At 47.2% G+C, this 17,170-nt stretch overlaps 1 protein-coding gene across 1 annotated transcript in view; it reads left to right on the top strand.

Moving 5' to 3' along the window:
* Positions 1–17,170, top strand: part of Wwp2 (WW domain containing E3 ubiquitin protein ligase 2) — a 124,330-nt gene that overhangs the window by 98,165 nt on the left and 8,995 nt on the right. The window contains exons 9-13 of the mRNA XM_038312884.1: positions 101–190; positions 8,695–8,869; positions 13,095–13,149; positions 16,060–16,141; positions 16,984–17,112. Of these exons, the coding sequence (XP_038168812.1) occupies positions 101–190; positions 8,695–8,869; positions 13,095–13,149; positions 16,060–16,141; positions 16,984–17,112 (531 nt within the window). The remainder of the gene's footprint in view (positions 1–100; positions 191–8,694; positions 8,870–13,094; positions 13,150–16,059; positions 16,142–16,983; positions 17,113–17,170) is intronic.

Genomic DNA, 17,170 nt, shown 5'->3' with positions numbered 1-17,170 from the left:
TTGGTTTTTCTTTTGAGCCCATGGACAGTGAATGCCTTCCTTCCTGCGACTATACCTTTCAGCTGTATGTGTCATGCCTCCCCTTGGTGTTATTTTCCAGATGGGAACAAAGAGAGCTGCCCAACGGACGTGTCTATTATGTTGACCACAATACCAAGACCACCACCTGGGAGCGGCCTCTTCCTCCAGGGTAAGGCCTGAGACTCTGAATTGGTAGGTTCCGGTTCACTAAAATACCCTGCTTCAAAAATAATAAGGGGAGCAATAGAGGAAGACACCAATGTCAACCTCTGTCCTTCATACACATGTGCATATAAATGTGGCAGATATGAACATGCACGCAAATGTAACATGTATACAAATGTACATTTCCATGTAGAGCCTGCCCCCAAACGCAGGTTGCTCCTAATTTCTCTGGGCTTGGTGAGAACACAGTGAAGTTCTCCAAAGCCGAAGGCCGAGAAAGACTTCCAAGTGGGGAAGACTGTCCAAGTTCAAGGAGAAAGGGGGTTTGATTTCCTGTCTGCCAGGGACAGAACGTTCTTTCCACGTGTCTCCTAGTGCAGCCATGAAGAGCGCCTGCATAAATATGAACACCATCCTCCCAGTGTACCTAGGGGAAGGATGGTGCCTGTGGGGCTCTGGGAAGAGCCTCTGTGCTTTGTTAAGTTTAGCTGTCCAGTGTGAGCCAGGTGGTCCCCACCTCACTGTCTGGCTCCACAGACGTGCTGCTGTCGCTCCAGTTTCCAGCAGAGCCTTGGGTTTTCCTTTTCTTCCTTGCTTTCCTGGGAGTGGTGCTCCTCATCCGTCATCCCTAGTGCTCTCTCTCTTTCTACTTGGACTCGATGTCAAGTGAAGGCTACCAAAGTTAAACATTGACTTCTTAGGTTTTTTTTTCCACGTTGTATTGTGGGAATGGTGGAAATTTTTATACTATTATGGAAATTTTCAGGTATGGAGAATGGTATAATGAGCCTCACATAGTCGTAGCCAGTTTTATCTGTAGCACGAGTTGACACCTTATAACAGCATGTGAGTGAAATCGAGCCCTCCACCCATTTTTGTAAATATTTTCTGGGAACATGGCCATATTCATTTGCTAACCACTCTCCTTTTTCTTTCCTTTTTTTCTCTCCTTTTAGTGCTAGGGGTTCACACCCAGTGCCTTGGGTGTGGTTGCCATGGTACCTCTGAGCCACACTGAGGTTATGGGAGGGTTTTTTGTGGCTGGTTAGCTGGTTGGTTGGTTGGCATTTTGTTTTGTTTTTGAAACAAGGTCTCTCTGTGTACCCCTGGCTGGCCTAGCACTCAATATATAGCAGAATGGCATCCAACTCAACATAGCTCTGCCTGCCTCTGCCTCCCGAGTCTAGAGCTAACGCTGTGTGTGCATCACCACATCTGCCCCGAGTGTTCCTGAGTCTAGAGCTAATGCTGTGTGTGCATCACCACATCTGCCCTGAGTGGTTGGGTTTTTGAGACAGGCATCTCACTCTGAATCCCAGGCTGTTCTGGAACTCACTTTGTCTCATTAAGTAATGAAGGCTGCCCATGAACCTTTAGTGATTCTTTGCCTCAGCCTCCTGAGGGCTGAGTTTATGTTTCTAATGGTTGCTTTTATTCTTCAGTGGCATAATCAAGTAACAGCAACACAGACTATACCAGAAAGTTTTAAACATTTACTTTATAGAAAACCTTTTCAGCCTGTGATCTGTAACCCTCATCCACTTTCCTTGGTTTTCTTGGTTTAGGTTATTTTGAGGCAGATCATATACATTATCGTTTACCCATATTTCAGTACACACTTCTAAAATATGTCATTAGCCAGGCATAATGGCACATACCCTTGATCCCAGAGCACTTGGGAGGCGGAGGCTGGGGGATCTCAGTGAAGCCAGCCTGACCTGCAGAGTGAGTTTCAGGACAACCAGAGCTACAAATGAGATCTAGTCTTGAAAAGACAAACAAACAAACAAAACAAAAACAAAAGACAACAACAAAAAGTCACTAAGGTAAAACCTCCATGTTGTTAGTATTCGTGATGGTACATCAAAATTACAGAACCAGACCACTCTATAAGCAGGAAAAAAAAAGATTTATTGGGGCTCAAATTGCAAAGGCTGTCTCAAGGTGGTGGGGAAGCAGAGAAGCCCATTTGTATGACAGCAGGGGAGGGCCTGTCCGTATTGATCCAGAACTAAGTTTCTTGTGGTTGACCTTTCGGGAAACCTTAAGGGAGGTTCAGCTTTTCTAGTAAATGGAAACCTTTAGGCTTGTCTGCCTGGTAACAGTCCTTCTGTTTACCTGACCAAAGTTCTGTTTAGGACTGCTACCAGTACTGCCATGTTGGCTGAGATGGGGCTTTGGTCCTGGCAGGTAGCAGTATTTATTGTTCCATATCCTCCAACACACAGTCAACGTTTGTATTTCTCTAAGTGTGTCACAGGTCAAGCATTGACTTAACAGTATGACTTGCACTTTTAAACCTTAGAACAAGAATGCTGTAAATGTACTGTTGCTGTCTCTGAACCTTCTGGTCTATAGGAAGTATAGATGTTATTTGGGCTTTTCTTTCCCTTTCCTTTCCTTTCCTTTCCTTTCCTTTCCTTTCCTTTCCTTTCCTTTCCTTTTCCTTCCCCCTCTCCTTTCCTTTCCCTGCCTTTCCCCTCCCTCCCTCCCTCCCTTCCTGCCTTCCTGCCTTCCTGCCTTCCTTCCTTCCTTCCTTCCTTCCTTCCTTCCTTCCTTCCTTCCTTTTTGTTTTTTTTTTTGAGACAGGGTTTCTCTGTGTCATCCTGGAACTCACTCTGTAGAACAAGCTGACCTCAAACTCAGAGGTCTTCCTGCCTCTGCCTCTCAAATGCTAAGATTAAAGGTGTGTGTCATCATTCCCAGTTGATGTGTAAACATTGATCTATTAAGCATTTTGGAAGAGCTGAAGTAAATATGGGATTCTAAGATTGACTAGGGTCTTATTCATTATATATTAAGGTGGGACATCAGTCAAGCTTTCTTCTTTCTAGGATGGGGTTTTTGTGATTAGATTTTTCTTTTCTTTGTGTGTGTGTTTTTGGTTTTTGTTTTTTGAGGCAGACTCTTATGTAGTGCAGGGTAGCCTCAACCTTGCTATATAGCCAAGACTGACATCAAACTTCTGATCTTCCTGCTTCTGTTTCCAAATGCTGGGATTCCCAGTGTGCACCACCTTACCTGGTTTATGCAGTTTGGGGTCTCATGAATGCTAGGCAAACACTCTACCAACCTAGCCACAGCCTGGCTCCCAGGATACTTTTAATGTTCCCATGTGAGAAGCTCGTCTTGGTACCTAACACAGTTCTTCCAGAATTTTAAGTGAAGGGTTCTTATTTCTTTGTATAGTAAGAAACCTAGAAATAACATAAATATTTAACATAGTTAATAAGAGAAGTTTCTGCCCAAGGTAGCATGAGATACAATTATGATCAACTTTAAAACAGCAAATAAAACCATTATCTCAGCAAACCTACTGATTGAAACGAGATTAAAGCCAGATGGTGATGGCATATGTTTTTAACCCCAGCACTCAGGAGGCAGAGACAGGCAGATCTCCAGGAGTTCGAGGCCAACCTGGTCTACAGAGCAAGTTCCAGGACAGCCAGGACTGTTCCACAGAGAAGCTCTGTCTTGAAAAACAAAAAAAAAAAAAAAAACAAAAAAAAAAAAAAAAAAGAAAGAAAGAAAGAAAGAAAGAAAAAAAAAAACAAGATTGAATTAAATCCTTGATTTTTTTATGGCCACCCTATTATAGCAAATTCCTGGCAACATATGTGCAGCGCAGTCCTTTTATTCTGGAGCACAAAGTATTGGGCCTGTAGCCAAGGCTGCATCATGTGCTCTTCGGTCAGTCCTGAGCAATGCTAGACCAGAGCTCAGCGGGGGGAGGCAGACACTAGCAAGGCCCACAGACAGTTGTAGGAGGGCTATACTTACATAGGAGGATGGCATCAGTGGAGGTGCAGTGGGAATATGAAAGGTTGTAGGGAGTGGTGCATGGAACCATTTGCCAGAGTGGAAGGTTCAAGTCAAACTGGATGCTCCAGGTGTGCCCTGTCAAGCCTTTGTTTTTGGTGCTTGGTGGAGCCAGAGTGAGGAGGCTAACTCAGCTCTGTCCTTAAAGATTATGACTCCTCTCAAGATTTATAGGGAAATAAACGATGAAATTACACAGCTTAGAAATTTGAAACTTTGGAATACAGAGATGTTAACAGCTTGACAACTGTTAAGAGTGCTTGCTGTTCTTCCAGAAGAGCTGAGTTTGGGTCCTAGCACCCATGTCAGGTGACGTACAAGCATCTGTAACTCCAGCTCCAGAGGACTCTGTACCTTCTTCTATTGTGGGATATTTGATCACACGCTGAGACTGCCAATAAGATTTTCTTTGAATCAGATAGCAGAGCTAGCTATTAGCTCGACCTTTTTTTTTTTTTTTTTTTGGATCAATGAAAATTCGGAAGTCAGATACCGGGATAAGAACCTGATTGATCAGGGAAGCAACAGAGAAGTGACCAGTGACCTCCTCTCTCTTTCTCCGTCCTTGATCCACAACATTCTTCTGGCCTCCTAGAGCACTCGTACACATGCGACATGTGAATGTGCACACACACACACGTCTTAAGAAATTTGAAATTCACCCAGCGGATGACTTCTAGGTAAACATGTGGACTGAACATGTATTTATCCCATTCTTCCTGAAAACTTGCTAAAATGGCAATAAATTCATTTTAGGAAAAGCACAAATGTTCAAAAATAAGACATAGCCAGGCATGGAAGCACATGCCTATAATCCTAGCATAGGAAGTGTAGGCTAGAAGATCAGAGAAGTTGAAGGAAGGATGAAGGAAATAGAAGGAGAGGGAGACAGACAAACAGCACACAGGAGATAGTGACCCAGGTGTCTGCTGATAGGCAGGTGGTAGAGCTGAGGAAGCCTGCGGTCTGAAGGTCTAGCTGGATCGCAGCACAAAGCACCAAAGACCCTAGGAGGGTGTGTATGAGATGAGAGCCTGGAGGTCACCTCACGGCTTCTTTGCAAGAGCAGTTCAAATCTCAGGCTGTCAGTCATCTTTCCTGTTCTGTTGCCTCATGTGCGTGTTTGAGCACATACGTCCTGCCACATGTGCATACACACAAACATATACACACACAGACATGACTGTCACTGGCCCTGAAAAACTTCTCAGAGATCCAGACCATCGTTAGGGGCACAAGTCATAATTGTAGCAACAGATGAACTGAAGAAACCATCCTTAGATTAAAGACTGGAGGGGTTTTTGTTTGTTTTGTTGTTTTTTTCTGTTTGTTTGCTGTAGAAATTGGCCAGCCTATAGTAGGAAAACTGCAGACTGATGTCTGAGGACCCTCAGATGGGCTAGCGGAGCCTCTGCCTCAGTAAGACATATGCAACCTACAGCTCCTGCCTAAGTACTTAGCCTGCTTCTGCCTCATTCACAGTGATTTTCCTGTCTCGGCTTCCAGAATACTGGGACTACAGATATGAATCACCATGCCCAGCTTCTAAATTTTAGTTAATATCCTCAAAAGTTTGATAAAAATGAAATTATAGCCTTGGTATAGAACAGGAGATCGTGAATCTCTCCCTGCTTACTGAACACTGTATAAATAAACACTCTGGTTGATAGTTGGGCTGCAAGAGTCTCCTGATCATCCTTCCCTCACCAATGCTTTACCTCCTCTCTGGGACCTGGCCACTGCCAGGGCTAGCCCGGGCAGTTAATGTGTGTGGCGATAGAAATAAAATCAAATCCAGGTATAGTGATATATACTTGTAATGTTAGTTCTTTTTGTTTGCATATTTTTATTTTATGTGAGTGTTTTACCTATGTGCATATATGTGCACCACATGCATGTCTGGTGCCTAGGGAAGTCAGAAACGAGTGTTGGAACCCCAAGGCTGGAGGTATAGACAATTATGAGTTGCCATGTGGGTGCTAGACTTGAACCCGAGTCTTCTGTGAGAGCAACAAGTAGTTTTAACCAGTAATGAATAAACACCGCAGCCCAATAATCTCAGTTCTTGGGAAATAGAGACAAAAGGATCAGGCATTTAGGCCATCCACAGCTACATAAGGAGTTGGTACAGTCTAAGCTACATGAGACTATGTCAAAGCAAACAAACAAAAAGAACCCAAAACTTATTAGATTGTTTGGAGACATGAAAATTAGAATGTAAATTTAGGGAACCTGGTACCCAAGTATAAGACCAGACAAACAGAGAATAGGGAGTGACTGTTGTAACAAAAGTAGAAACTACCAAACCTGGGAGCTGCCAAGATGGGTGAAAGTGCTTGTACTAAACTCAGCAACCGCACTTCAATCCCTGGAACCCGCAGACTCCTGAAACTTCCTCTGACTACCATATGTGTATATGTACACTCTGGCACACACATGTGCATACATACACATACACACACTAAAATGGCCAAGACCAAAGACACAGATGACAACTTATGCTGGAGAAGTTGTGGGATAAAAGGAACACTTCTGCATTGCTGGGAGGAGAGCAAGCTGGTACAGGCCCTTTGGATGGCAGTGTGGCAATTTCTCAAAAAATTAGGAAACAACCTTTCTCAAGACCCAGAAATACCACTTTTTGGTGTATATCCTGTAGTGATTAGCTGTGGGCTGGCTTCCAGCCGCCCGGCTCCCAACCACCGGCTAGCTTTACCCGAAATAATCACACGGAAACTGTATTCTTTTAAATACTGCCTGGCCATTAGTTTCAGCCTCTTACTCACATCTTGACTAACCCATATCTAATAATCTGTGTAACACCACGAGCGGTGTCTTACTGGGAAAGTTTCAGCATGTCTGTCCTGGTGGCTGGCTCCATCGCATCTCTCTCCCTGAGGAGAGGCACGGCAGTCTGGCTAACTTAGGAGAGGCATGGCAATTGTCTGAGCCATCTACCTCACTTCCTTTTTCTTGTTCTGTCTACTCCACCTATCTAAATCTTGCCCTATCAAAAAGCCAAGGCAGTTTGTTTATTAGCCAATAAGAATTCTCCATCAATATCCTAAGGTTGTTCAACCATGCCACAAGGATATGTGCTCAACTATGTTCATAGCAGTGTTGTTTGTCATAATCTAAAAATTTTTAAAGAAAAAAATGATTACACAGAGAAACCCTGTCTCAAAAAAGGCAATAAAGAAAAAAAGAGCTGGGTGGTGGTGGTGCACACTTTTAATCCCAGGACTTTGGAGGTAGAGGCAGGTAGATCTCTATTGAGTTCTCGGCCAGCCTAATCTACAGAGTTCCAAGACAGCCAGGGCTATCACAGTGAAACCCTATCTCGAAAAGCAAAACAGACAAATAAACAACGAGAGAGAGAGAGAGAGAGAGAGAGAGAGAGAGAGGAGAAGAGAAAGAATGAGGTGAACATGGTGGTGCACACCTTTAATCTCAGCATTCAAAGACAGAGGCAGGTGAATCTCTTGAGTTCAAGACCAACTTGGTCTTCATAGTGAGTTTCAGGACAGCCAGGGCTACATATGAGACCCTGTCTCAAAAAACCAAAATGAAAAGAATTGCCAAAATGGAAATATGAAGTATCCAGATTAGCAGGGCCCACATCCAGTCCTCAGCCTGGAAAATGAAGAGTGACCCACCCAAGCCACATCTAATGGAATCTCAGAGTGCCAAGAAAGATGTTGGAAGCTTCCAGAGGGGGAAAATAGGGTACATAGAAAGGATTGGGAGTCAAGAAAGCCACAGCAGCAGTGGAGTGGGCCGTCACAGCAAGGATGGAAAATAGCTTCCCATTGCTTTAACATTCCAGTGCGGAGGATGAAATAAAGGCATCCTCAGACATGGTGAGTTTCAGAAACTTGACTTTGGAGCCTTTACTTGGGAAGTACTGTGTGACTTACTTCAGCAAATGAGAGTAAGCCGACCCAGAAGAGAGGATGGGTGCAGCACCCAGGGTACCCAACCCAGAGTCCAATCAAAGCCCTGTCAGGAAGATGGGGGGAGGCGACTTGTGACAACAGTGGAGAGCAGAGTGTTGTGGTCATACAAGAGCCTACATTAGAGGAAGGGTATGGTAGATGAACAGCTAAGGAAGTAATGACACCAAGAGATAGCCTGTCCTTTTAGAGAAATAAATCACAAAAATTCAGGAGCCAGAGGCAGAAAAATACCTGATGTCCAAGCCAGCTTCATCTCCAGAGTGAGTTACAGACTATCCCAGAGTACATAGTGAGACCCTGTTTCAAATACAAACAAATTAATACCCAGCCTGACTTAGGCTTCATAGGAACTTTATCAGCTCATGTGATGAAAAATTCTAGATGCCCTGACTTCTAATGAAGCTTGGATCTTGTGTCTAAACATTAAAGCCCCAAACCCAGCTTTTCTCTGGTGTTTGTATCCTGCTGTTTACTGGGGCAACCTCACTGTGCAGCTGAACAAGTAACTGCTGGCTCTGTGCTTTCTACTCAGGTTCAGAAAAGATGGAAGACTGTTTTCTCCCCTAGAATTTCCCAGAAAATACCCTGAGGTTCATCTTGATTGTCCCAGTAGGCGACATGCCTACCTGTGGCCCAGACAACCAGTCAATTATGTTTAGAATTTGGTGGGGTGGGGTCATGGGGCAGCAAAGATGGTGAGGTAGCCATCTCAGCATGAGCGCCTTGTTTCCAGGTGGGAAAAGCGCACCGACCCCCGAGGCAGGTTTTACTATGTGGATCACAACACCCGGACCACCACCTGGCAGCGTCCAACCGCTGAGTACGTGCGCAACTACGAGCAGTGGCAGTCCCAGCGGAACCAGCTCCAGGGGGCCATGCAGCACTTCAGCCAAAGATTCCTCTACCAGGTGAGAGGGCCAGGGCCTGCCAAGCCTGGGCAACTCCCTGCTCGTGAGCCTTTGCGGATGCAATCACCCTGCAGACTGCTGGGTAAGCAGGAGAAAAGGGTGGCAGAGATGGCAGTGCTGTGTGTGACACTACAGACCTCCCTCATGGCAGTGAGGCTCGGTGCCGTGCCTCGGGTCAGTGAACCAATGACCAACGTGTCTGAAGCTGGGTTTGCCATCGTTCTTTCCGTTTTCATAGTGGTCTTGGCTCCCAAGCCCGGAAGGCCTGAGGCAGCTTTCTTTTGCCCTTTCTTTATCCAACTTCTCTATAAACTTTAAAAAAAAAAATCTATGAAAAGAATCTTCTTTTCTTCTGGCCCAGACTTCAAGTTCTCTAATAGGTTGTCTAGGTAGGACTGGAAGAGTTCCGGGTTCTCTTCTGCTTGGTCTTCCTGCAGTTTTCCTTTTTGCCAGCCTCTCTCATTTTAGCAAGCCCCTGGGGTAGAAATTTGGATTTGGAGGGGGGCGGTTGTCTTAAGAAGTGAAACTTAAATACCAAATCCGTTTTCTTTCTGAGTATCGTGGAGCTTTGCTCTGCTTGGCTGGGGGAGCTGCCTTGTTCTGTGAATAGAAGACGTCTTGTGCTGAAGAGCCTTTTTTTTTTTTTTTTTGTCTCTGTTGGTTTTCTGCCGCGTTTGGTTTTCCCTCTCGTTTGCTATGGTGCCATGTCCTGGTTACAAGTAAGAAGGCTGCTTTCATACAGCTATGTTGGGGTTTGGCCTTGACCCAGGGTTTTACTAGGAAGACTAAAAACTGATACTGTGCTAGCGGCCCCCTCCCCACCCCATCCCCGCCTTCTCCTCTTGCTGGGCTTAAACTGAGATCTTGTTCTTTGCTGCACTTTAGAGAACATGAAATATAGTTTAAAATGGGCATCAAGGGCATCAGGATTGCTGGCTCCTGCCATCGCTTCCTGGACCGCCCTCCATACGCACCGTTTCCATGTTCCCTGGGTTACTGTTCTCTGTATTTCAGTGTTTTCTTTTTTACTGCCTAAGGTGGGTTTGTTGCTCTGAATCAGCATGCCCATACTTTTGCTCGCTTCACCCTTGCCAACTCCTTTTGCTCTGTGTTGTGTTCCTGCTGTGGTCCACTGAGGACATCAGCACAGTCTTGCATGTTGGGTCATTGCACAAGCACCCGTCCCACAGGCTACTGTTTAGGTGGCGCCTCTGTTTTCATTCCGCCTGTCCTCTGACGACTAAAGGAGGAAGTCAGGGTTTACACTACCAGCCCAGTTCCTGGTGTGAACTCGGATTGTACCTTCCAGAAACAGATGGCTCCATCCTTCCCTCGGTGAGCCCTTGGACCACATCCTTGGGCACCTGAATTTTATTTTGACTCCATCAGGTCCATTCTGCAAAAATGATGCATGCCTTCTGCTCTGCACCCTCTGGCCTTCCCAGAGTCATTTCTGCCCTCGGCTGTGATGGCTAGACATTTTTATTTCTGAATTTGTATCTTAAAATATTACAGGGACCTTGTGCTTAATCCCAGAGGGACTTGAACTCACGTGAGCTTTCTGGCTCAAGGCATGCATCCTGGACCTCCAGCCCTGGGACATTACCCAAGACACTTGTGCTTCTGGTTATGAAGGACACTACTCTGTCCCTCAGAGTTATATGCACTGCCAGGCATCAGTCCCCTTGTGCTGTTTGTGTGCTTTTCTGCCTCTGCTCTGTGTAGCACACTTGGACCCTCCGGGAAGCTGAGGAATAGGGGCGTTTGGTCCCCAGGGACGGCATGGGGGTTTGCTTTGGGTTTTCTGGTCATGACGCAAAGCTTTTATTTATTGTTTTTCCTTCACTCTGTGTCCTTTCTTATGATTTGAGTTGTAAAATGTACCTTATGGAATAAATATCCAAAATAATCAAGTGATCCACGTTAGCTGTGAAGAGTAAAATGACTGCTGGTGTCCGTCGGTTCTGACTTCAGTCTCATTCCACTCTTCCTGCCTCTGTCTTCAGACTCAGGGTGTGGTGAGTGGAGTCCGCGTGCTAGAAATGGAGGAGACCTGCTGTAATGAGGGAGAGCCGACATCTTAGGGAGTCTGGGGGAAAAACAACGAAACTAATCATAAACAGCAAGGGTTAAGAAGAGGGTTGTTAGTTTGGTTCGCTGGTCCACACCTGTAGTCCCAGCTGTTTGGGAAGCTGAGGCAAGAAGGGAGTGTGAGCCTGAGTTTGAAGTCAGCCTCAACTATAGAGATTTCTTTTCAAGAAAGCGAAGAAGAGGCTGATGACTATTTTTGTTTCAATTTCTGTGCCATCAGTAAGGAAACTGCTAGAGCCTGGGATGTTTTATCCATTATCTATACATTCTAAAGAGCCTGAAGATCAGATTTATATGCCAGTTGCCTCTTCTTTTTCTTTCTTTCTGTTTTTCGTTTGTTTGTTTGTTTGTTCTGTTTTTTGTTTTTTGAGGCAGAGTCTCTCTGTGTAGCCCCGGATGGCCTGGGCCTTGCTATATAGATAGACCAGGCTACTAGCATTGAACTCAGAGACCCATTTGCCTCTGCCTCCCAAAGTGCTGGGATTTAAGGCCTGAACCACCACGCCTGGCTTGTTTCACTCGCAGGCTGGGCATGTTCTCAGTGGTAAGAGTATTCACTTAAGGTGTGAATCCCTGCGTCCAGCCCCTGAAAACTGCAGAGTGATGCCTATTGCTCGCACTGACCACTGCCTTCGGCTTGGCTCTTAGCTGGTGGATGAGTTGTGTTTCACATCCACATTCAGCCTCACTGCTAAGCAGTGAAGACTCCTTACACCTTAACCCTGAAGCACAGTTGAAGGAGTGTTACTACATTTCCAGCATTGAGGCATATCTGAATCGGGGTGGAGTTGGCAGTAACAGGCCCCAGACCCTAGGCCAGCTTCCCCAGCTTTGCACAGCTTCCTTTTCCCCATGTGGCAGGAGGCCCTCTACTGAAAGGGGCCCTGTCCCACCAAGGCGCCTATGGTTTCAAGACTTAAATGACTCTGTTGGAACTCACTTGGAAGAGGAGCCTGTATTGCCACCTTGGGAAGAAAGTTCCTCTATCCCTTCGGTTGAGGGTAGACGGCGGGCTGTGGTGGGGTTGGTTGGCATGGAGTACCACCAGTGTTTGTTCAAGCCCAGACTGAGCTCCATTCATCCTCCTGCTGGTGTGTGTGTGTGTGTGTGTGTGTGTGTGTGTGTGTGTGTGTGTGTGTGTCTGATCCACAGATGGGGCCAGCCATGTCTGCAGCCTGAAGTCTGCATTTAGAACTTGATCCCTAATGCGATGATTACATTCTAGTAAGTGAACTAGAAATGCTTGAGTTGGGAAAGGGGCACAGTAATACTTGTTTCATTTAGTATGAGAAGTTTTCCACAGTGCACCCCTGCTTCCCGGAGGCTCTGAGAACTCTCCCTCCACAGCAGCCCTTCCCCTGGGACTGGGAGCAGAAATAGCTGAGGGGCACTAGTGTAAATAGTGACCCTGCCTTCCTGGAGCCCCTTCCCCCTTCTCTTTCACCAGCCCCAGCCCCACCTCCCCAGACAGGCAAAGGCAGAACACTGAGCAACTTCAGGTTGAGGCAGGGAAAGAATAAAGGTGCTTTGTGAAGGGGAAGGAAAACATTCCTGGGGGAGGTAAGGGGCTTGGGGCATGAAAGTGCCCTCAGTCTGGGTGGATGCTGCGCTCCCAGGAGGGAGGTGGCGGGAGGAGGGCAGGGCCCCAGCCAGGAAGCCCTGGGCGTGGGCAGGGCTTGTGGGAATGATTTCATTGGAAAGGCCTGCGGTATTTTTTCCCCTCCTGTGTGTGGTTCTTGGAGAAAGTTGGAGGTGGTGAGGATTTCAGTTGCTTTGGCTGCGTGGAGCAGGAGCTGAGCAGAGGTCGGCAGTGAGCTGGCGGGGAGCTTGCTCTGAGCCTGCCTGCCATGCTCAGGCCTGGCTTCTGGGGCCCTTGCCCACCATCCTCGGATCACCTCTAACCCCACTTGCTCTCCCTGCCCCTAGCCCTCCGTGCTGCATAGAATTCTTTTTCTGGTTTTTCTTAAACAAAGACTCTAAAGGGGCAGATGCTATCTAAAGTGTCGCTACGTTCTCTCCTAAGGGCTAACATGTGGAAGTGAGTCTTTGGCTTTCCCAACTCTATTGATCCATTTATTTTTAACCAGAGTCTTCGTTTTCTTAACTTCTGTGTTCTGCTGTTTCTTATATTTAGTCTTCAAGTGCTTCGTCTGACCATGATCCCTTGGGCCCCCTCCCGCCTGGTTGGGGTAAGTATTGAGTTCTTGGCCTTCTCTTTGGCAATCATAACATTCTGTCCCCATCTCCTGCATGTGCTATCTCTCGGATTTTCGTATCACTTAAATACGTGCTGAGGATACCCAGTTGGAGCAATGGCAGTGATAGAGCCAGTAGGGTTCTCCTGTGCCACTACAGTGGTCACCTGCCACAGCTAAAGGAGTCTGACTCCAAGAAAGATTTCCCCAAGCATCCACGGGACTGTTGTGCTTGTGTCCTGAGTTTCAGGGTGACCACTCAGGAATCCACTGAATCCCACAGTTACTTTGACCTGTCTGATGTCCACGCAGGCTCTTCTCCGATTGTGGCTCTGGCATAAGTGGCCATCTTAACAAGTCTTCTTCTTTGCAGCTGAGACACCGGAGGACAGACAACAGCCTAGTTTTGACTAGTGTCAACTGCTTATGTTTGTGGTCCTGTTGTGAACGAGACCACAGGCAAGCAGAGTTGCACACTGGAAATTGGTCTTGAGAGTATAGCTCTGCTAGTTAGTGGCTGGGGCTTCCCTGTCAATGGTAGCCACTTCTCACCTATCCCAGGGCCTTGGTATGATTTGCCAAGGGTTAAGGCCCAGGCATCCGTTAAGGGAGAACCATCATGACTTGGGAGAGATTGCAGGTTTCATTGTTATTCTAGGAAGGAGTACTGTGCAAAAAAGTGTTATTAGAAATGGCAAGACCCAGGAAATTTTGCAACTCTCAGAGCTGGGCAGGATTTTATTCAACCTTCTAAGAGTCTCTGATGCCAAAGGGAGCAGTCTTCACAGGAATAAGCAGGTATTGGGTTTAATTTCTTGGCTAGGGTAGCAGAAGATGGTAGGTGCTGATTTAGGTGCTCGCAGATGGTGTTATGTGGGTGGGGAAGTGCCACTGGGATACAGACAGTGTCAAGGGCATCTCAGGCTGTGCTCCTTTGATGCAGACACAGCTGTTCCCTGGCAGTAGTTTAAGAAGTTCTATCAACTCCCCTAGAGTATCATTGAGCCTCTGTTACATTCCAGAGTGCCAAGAGGCTCCTGTATCCTGGCCGGAAATATTGATTAGTAGAAGCCCATGGATTTTATTTCAGCTAGGAAATCTCCATACATACAAACAACTTACCTGACTCTCCGGCCCCCAATGTAAGGTTACTGGCACCCTGAGGATTAGTGGGTCAAATGTGAGAGTAAAACTTGGGGATCCTGACATGGGCAGGGAAAGTGCATCAGGCTAAACAGGAGTCGGCAGCACCGTATGGTAACTGGTGACTGGAGTCTGGACTGGGGTTTGGCTGTGGCTGCACGGGCAGTCCATGCAACTCAATCAGATGCACTTACTGCATTCTGTAGCCATTTTGCTAAATAACAGTCACCAGGGAGAGAACTGTGGAACCTGGGAGAGCTCACAGGTGCGGACTTGTGAGGTAGGAAAAGAGAGTCAGGCATCAGAAAAGCAGAAGTGCTCCGTAAGTGAGAAAAGAACACTTTAGGCTGGGTATGGTGGCGCTTGTCTGTAGTCGTAAAGCTGTGGAAGCTGAGGCAGGAGGAGTGCTAAAGTTGAAGAACTGGAAGAAAACACTGTGCCAATACAATGTTTGGGGCTCTGGGCTGAGGTTACCAGGACGGTAGCAGGGCTGCCTCCCCAGATGTAAGAAGAATGGAAAAGCAAGGCCAAAAGAGAATACCTTTAATGGTGAGCCTGCTGGTCTTCCATTTGCCTTGAGGTTCTAAGTGCCATTGTAATCCTCCAAGGAGCTCCCAAGGCTGCCCCTAAGTATCGTTTGGGGTCGGGGCGGGGAGGACGCATCTCCAGTTTAGAACTATATCTGCTCCTGAGCAGCCGTGGCGTGTGACAAATGTTTCCAAGTCCGTTTGTCCCAAAAACATGAGCCGCTGTGCTCACAAAGGCTACCCCCTCCCCACACTACAAAACTCTTCCAGGAAGGCTGTCCAGGGGGTACATGGCCTCAAAGCAGTAGCAACACAAGGCCAGTGGCCAAGGGCTCTGACCCACTGTACAGATCACCCTGCTTTCTTATTGGCCATGGCTTTGACCCTTGACTGAGCAGCCATGGAGAATGCGGTTTACAGCAGTGGCTCCCGAGCTGGGGCAGCCAATCCCTCAGAAACCTTAGAATGGGGTCTGGGGTAGGGGTGGGAGCTACTCTCCAAGGCCAGACATACCCACTGTCTGGGGATGCAAAGTCTGTAAAGGTTCCACTGCCTCCTGCTCCCTCCTTTCCTTTCTTAGCTTTGTGCGGGTGTGGTTGACAAAGTCTCTTTATAGTTTCAGTTGTGTAGAGTCAGAGACTAGACCAGAGCATACAAGAACTGTCCCAGCATGGTTCTAGAGGGGAGCAGGGGCTGCTGGTCTCCCCATTTCTTTCCCTTTTCAGTTTTTAGGTTCCTCTAGCTCCTGGAACTAATTATCGTTGTTTTGTTACTGTACTGTGCCACTATACGGAGTGGGTGCGTTAGTCTGCTGATTTCCAGGACAGACACAGCTCTCTGCATAGGAACTTCCTGGAAAAGGTGGCCTGTTAAAGCTTGGAACTTGCCTCTGGTTTTCTTCTACCTACCTTCCATTCCAGCCTGAGGGAGAGGAGGTGGCAGGATAGCCATACTGCACAGTCGGATACGTTATATCCCTGGTTCACAGGGTGGCCCATCTATACTGCCACACTGCCCTTCCATCTGACAGGGGTTGGGAATGGGTGTCCCCTTCCCCTGCCCTGCAACAGGAAAAGGCCCTTTGGTGACAAGTGTGACTGGGCCAGGCTCTCTCCTCTTAACCTATAGTAGGTTGGTGATGGGAACAGAAATTCTAACTCATCACACGGGCAGCAGGAGCCAAGGGACAGACTGTGTTAATCTGATTGCACTCTCTTTTCTTCTCCTGTGGCAGAGAAGAGGCAGGACAATGGACGGGTGTATTACGTGAACCACAACACGCGCACTACCCAGTGGGAGGACCCACGGACCCAGGGGTGAGGACTCAGGTGGAGGGGGCATGAGGGATGGGGCGAGGGTTTCTGTGCAACTCTAACTGTGGTCAAACAGCCTTTGCTGTTTGCCTCACGGTGCTAACATTCAGGGACTGTGAACCTTCCATGAGGATGCATAGCAGTCTACTGAGAGCATCACACTTTTCTAGTGGGCACAGGGATATGGGAGGATGGAAGGAGGTCAGGCAGGCGCTGAGAATTGGACTGTCAAAAAGTTGAGGGCACTCCTGCCCCTCAGAAGTAGGGCAGGAAAACCACAAAAAAAAAAAAAAAAAGGAAAAAAAAGTAAAATTTAAGCCGGGCGGTGGTGGCTCACACCTTTAATCCCAGCCCTCAGGAGGTAGAGGCAGGCGGATCTCTGTGAGTTTGAGGCTAGCCTGATCTACAAGAACTAGTTCCAGGACAGGCTCCAAAACAACACAGAAAAAGCCTGTCTCAAAAAACCAAAGAGAGAGAGCGAGAGAGAGACAGAGACAGAGGGAGGGAGAAAGAAAGGGAGGGAGGGAGGAGAGAGAGAGAGAGAGAGAGAGAGAGAGAGAGAGAGAGAGAGAGAGAGAGAGAAACTTGGTATCTTAAGACTGCTAATGATCATGCAGGCTAATGCACCCACCCTGGACTGGCATTTTAGCCCCATAATAAATGGCCCCCTTTTGCACATGACCTGTTTTCTCATAACTTGAGTCTTGCCAAGTGTATATCCTTGGGGTGCCCCTTCCCCTGCGGAGGGCTCTGATGAGCCTGGAGAAGGCAAAGACAAAGTAGGACTTTGGGGACCCCAGCCTCTAAGCACATGATAGCCTAAAACCCCTCTTCTGTGTTTTTAGGATGATTCAGGAGCCAGCCCTGCCCCCAGGGTGGGAGATGAAATACACTAGCGAGGGCGTGCGGTACTTTGTGGACCACAATACCCGCACCACCACCTTTAAGGATCCTCGCCCAGGGTTCGAGTCAGGGTAAGAACCTTCACAGCCACAGCCTTGTCCCCCAGCACAACCCCAGTCTGTCCTGTTC

This window comes from Arvicola amphibius, chromosome 15, assembly GCF_903992535.2.
Source record: "Arvicola amphibius chromosome 15, mArvAmp1.2, whole genome shotgun sequence".
NCBI lineage: Eukaryota > Metazoa > Chordata > Mammalia > Rodentia > Cricetidae > Arvicola > Arvicola amphibius.
This window is presented reverse-complemented; position numbering and strand designations above follow the sequence as displayed.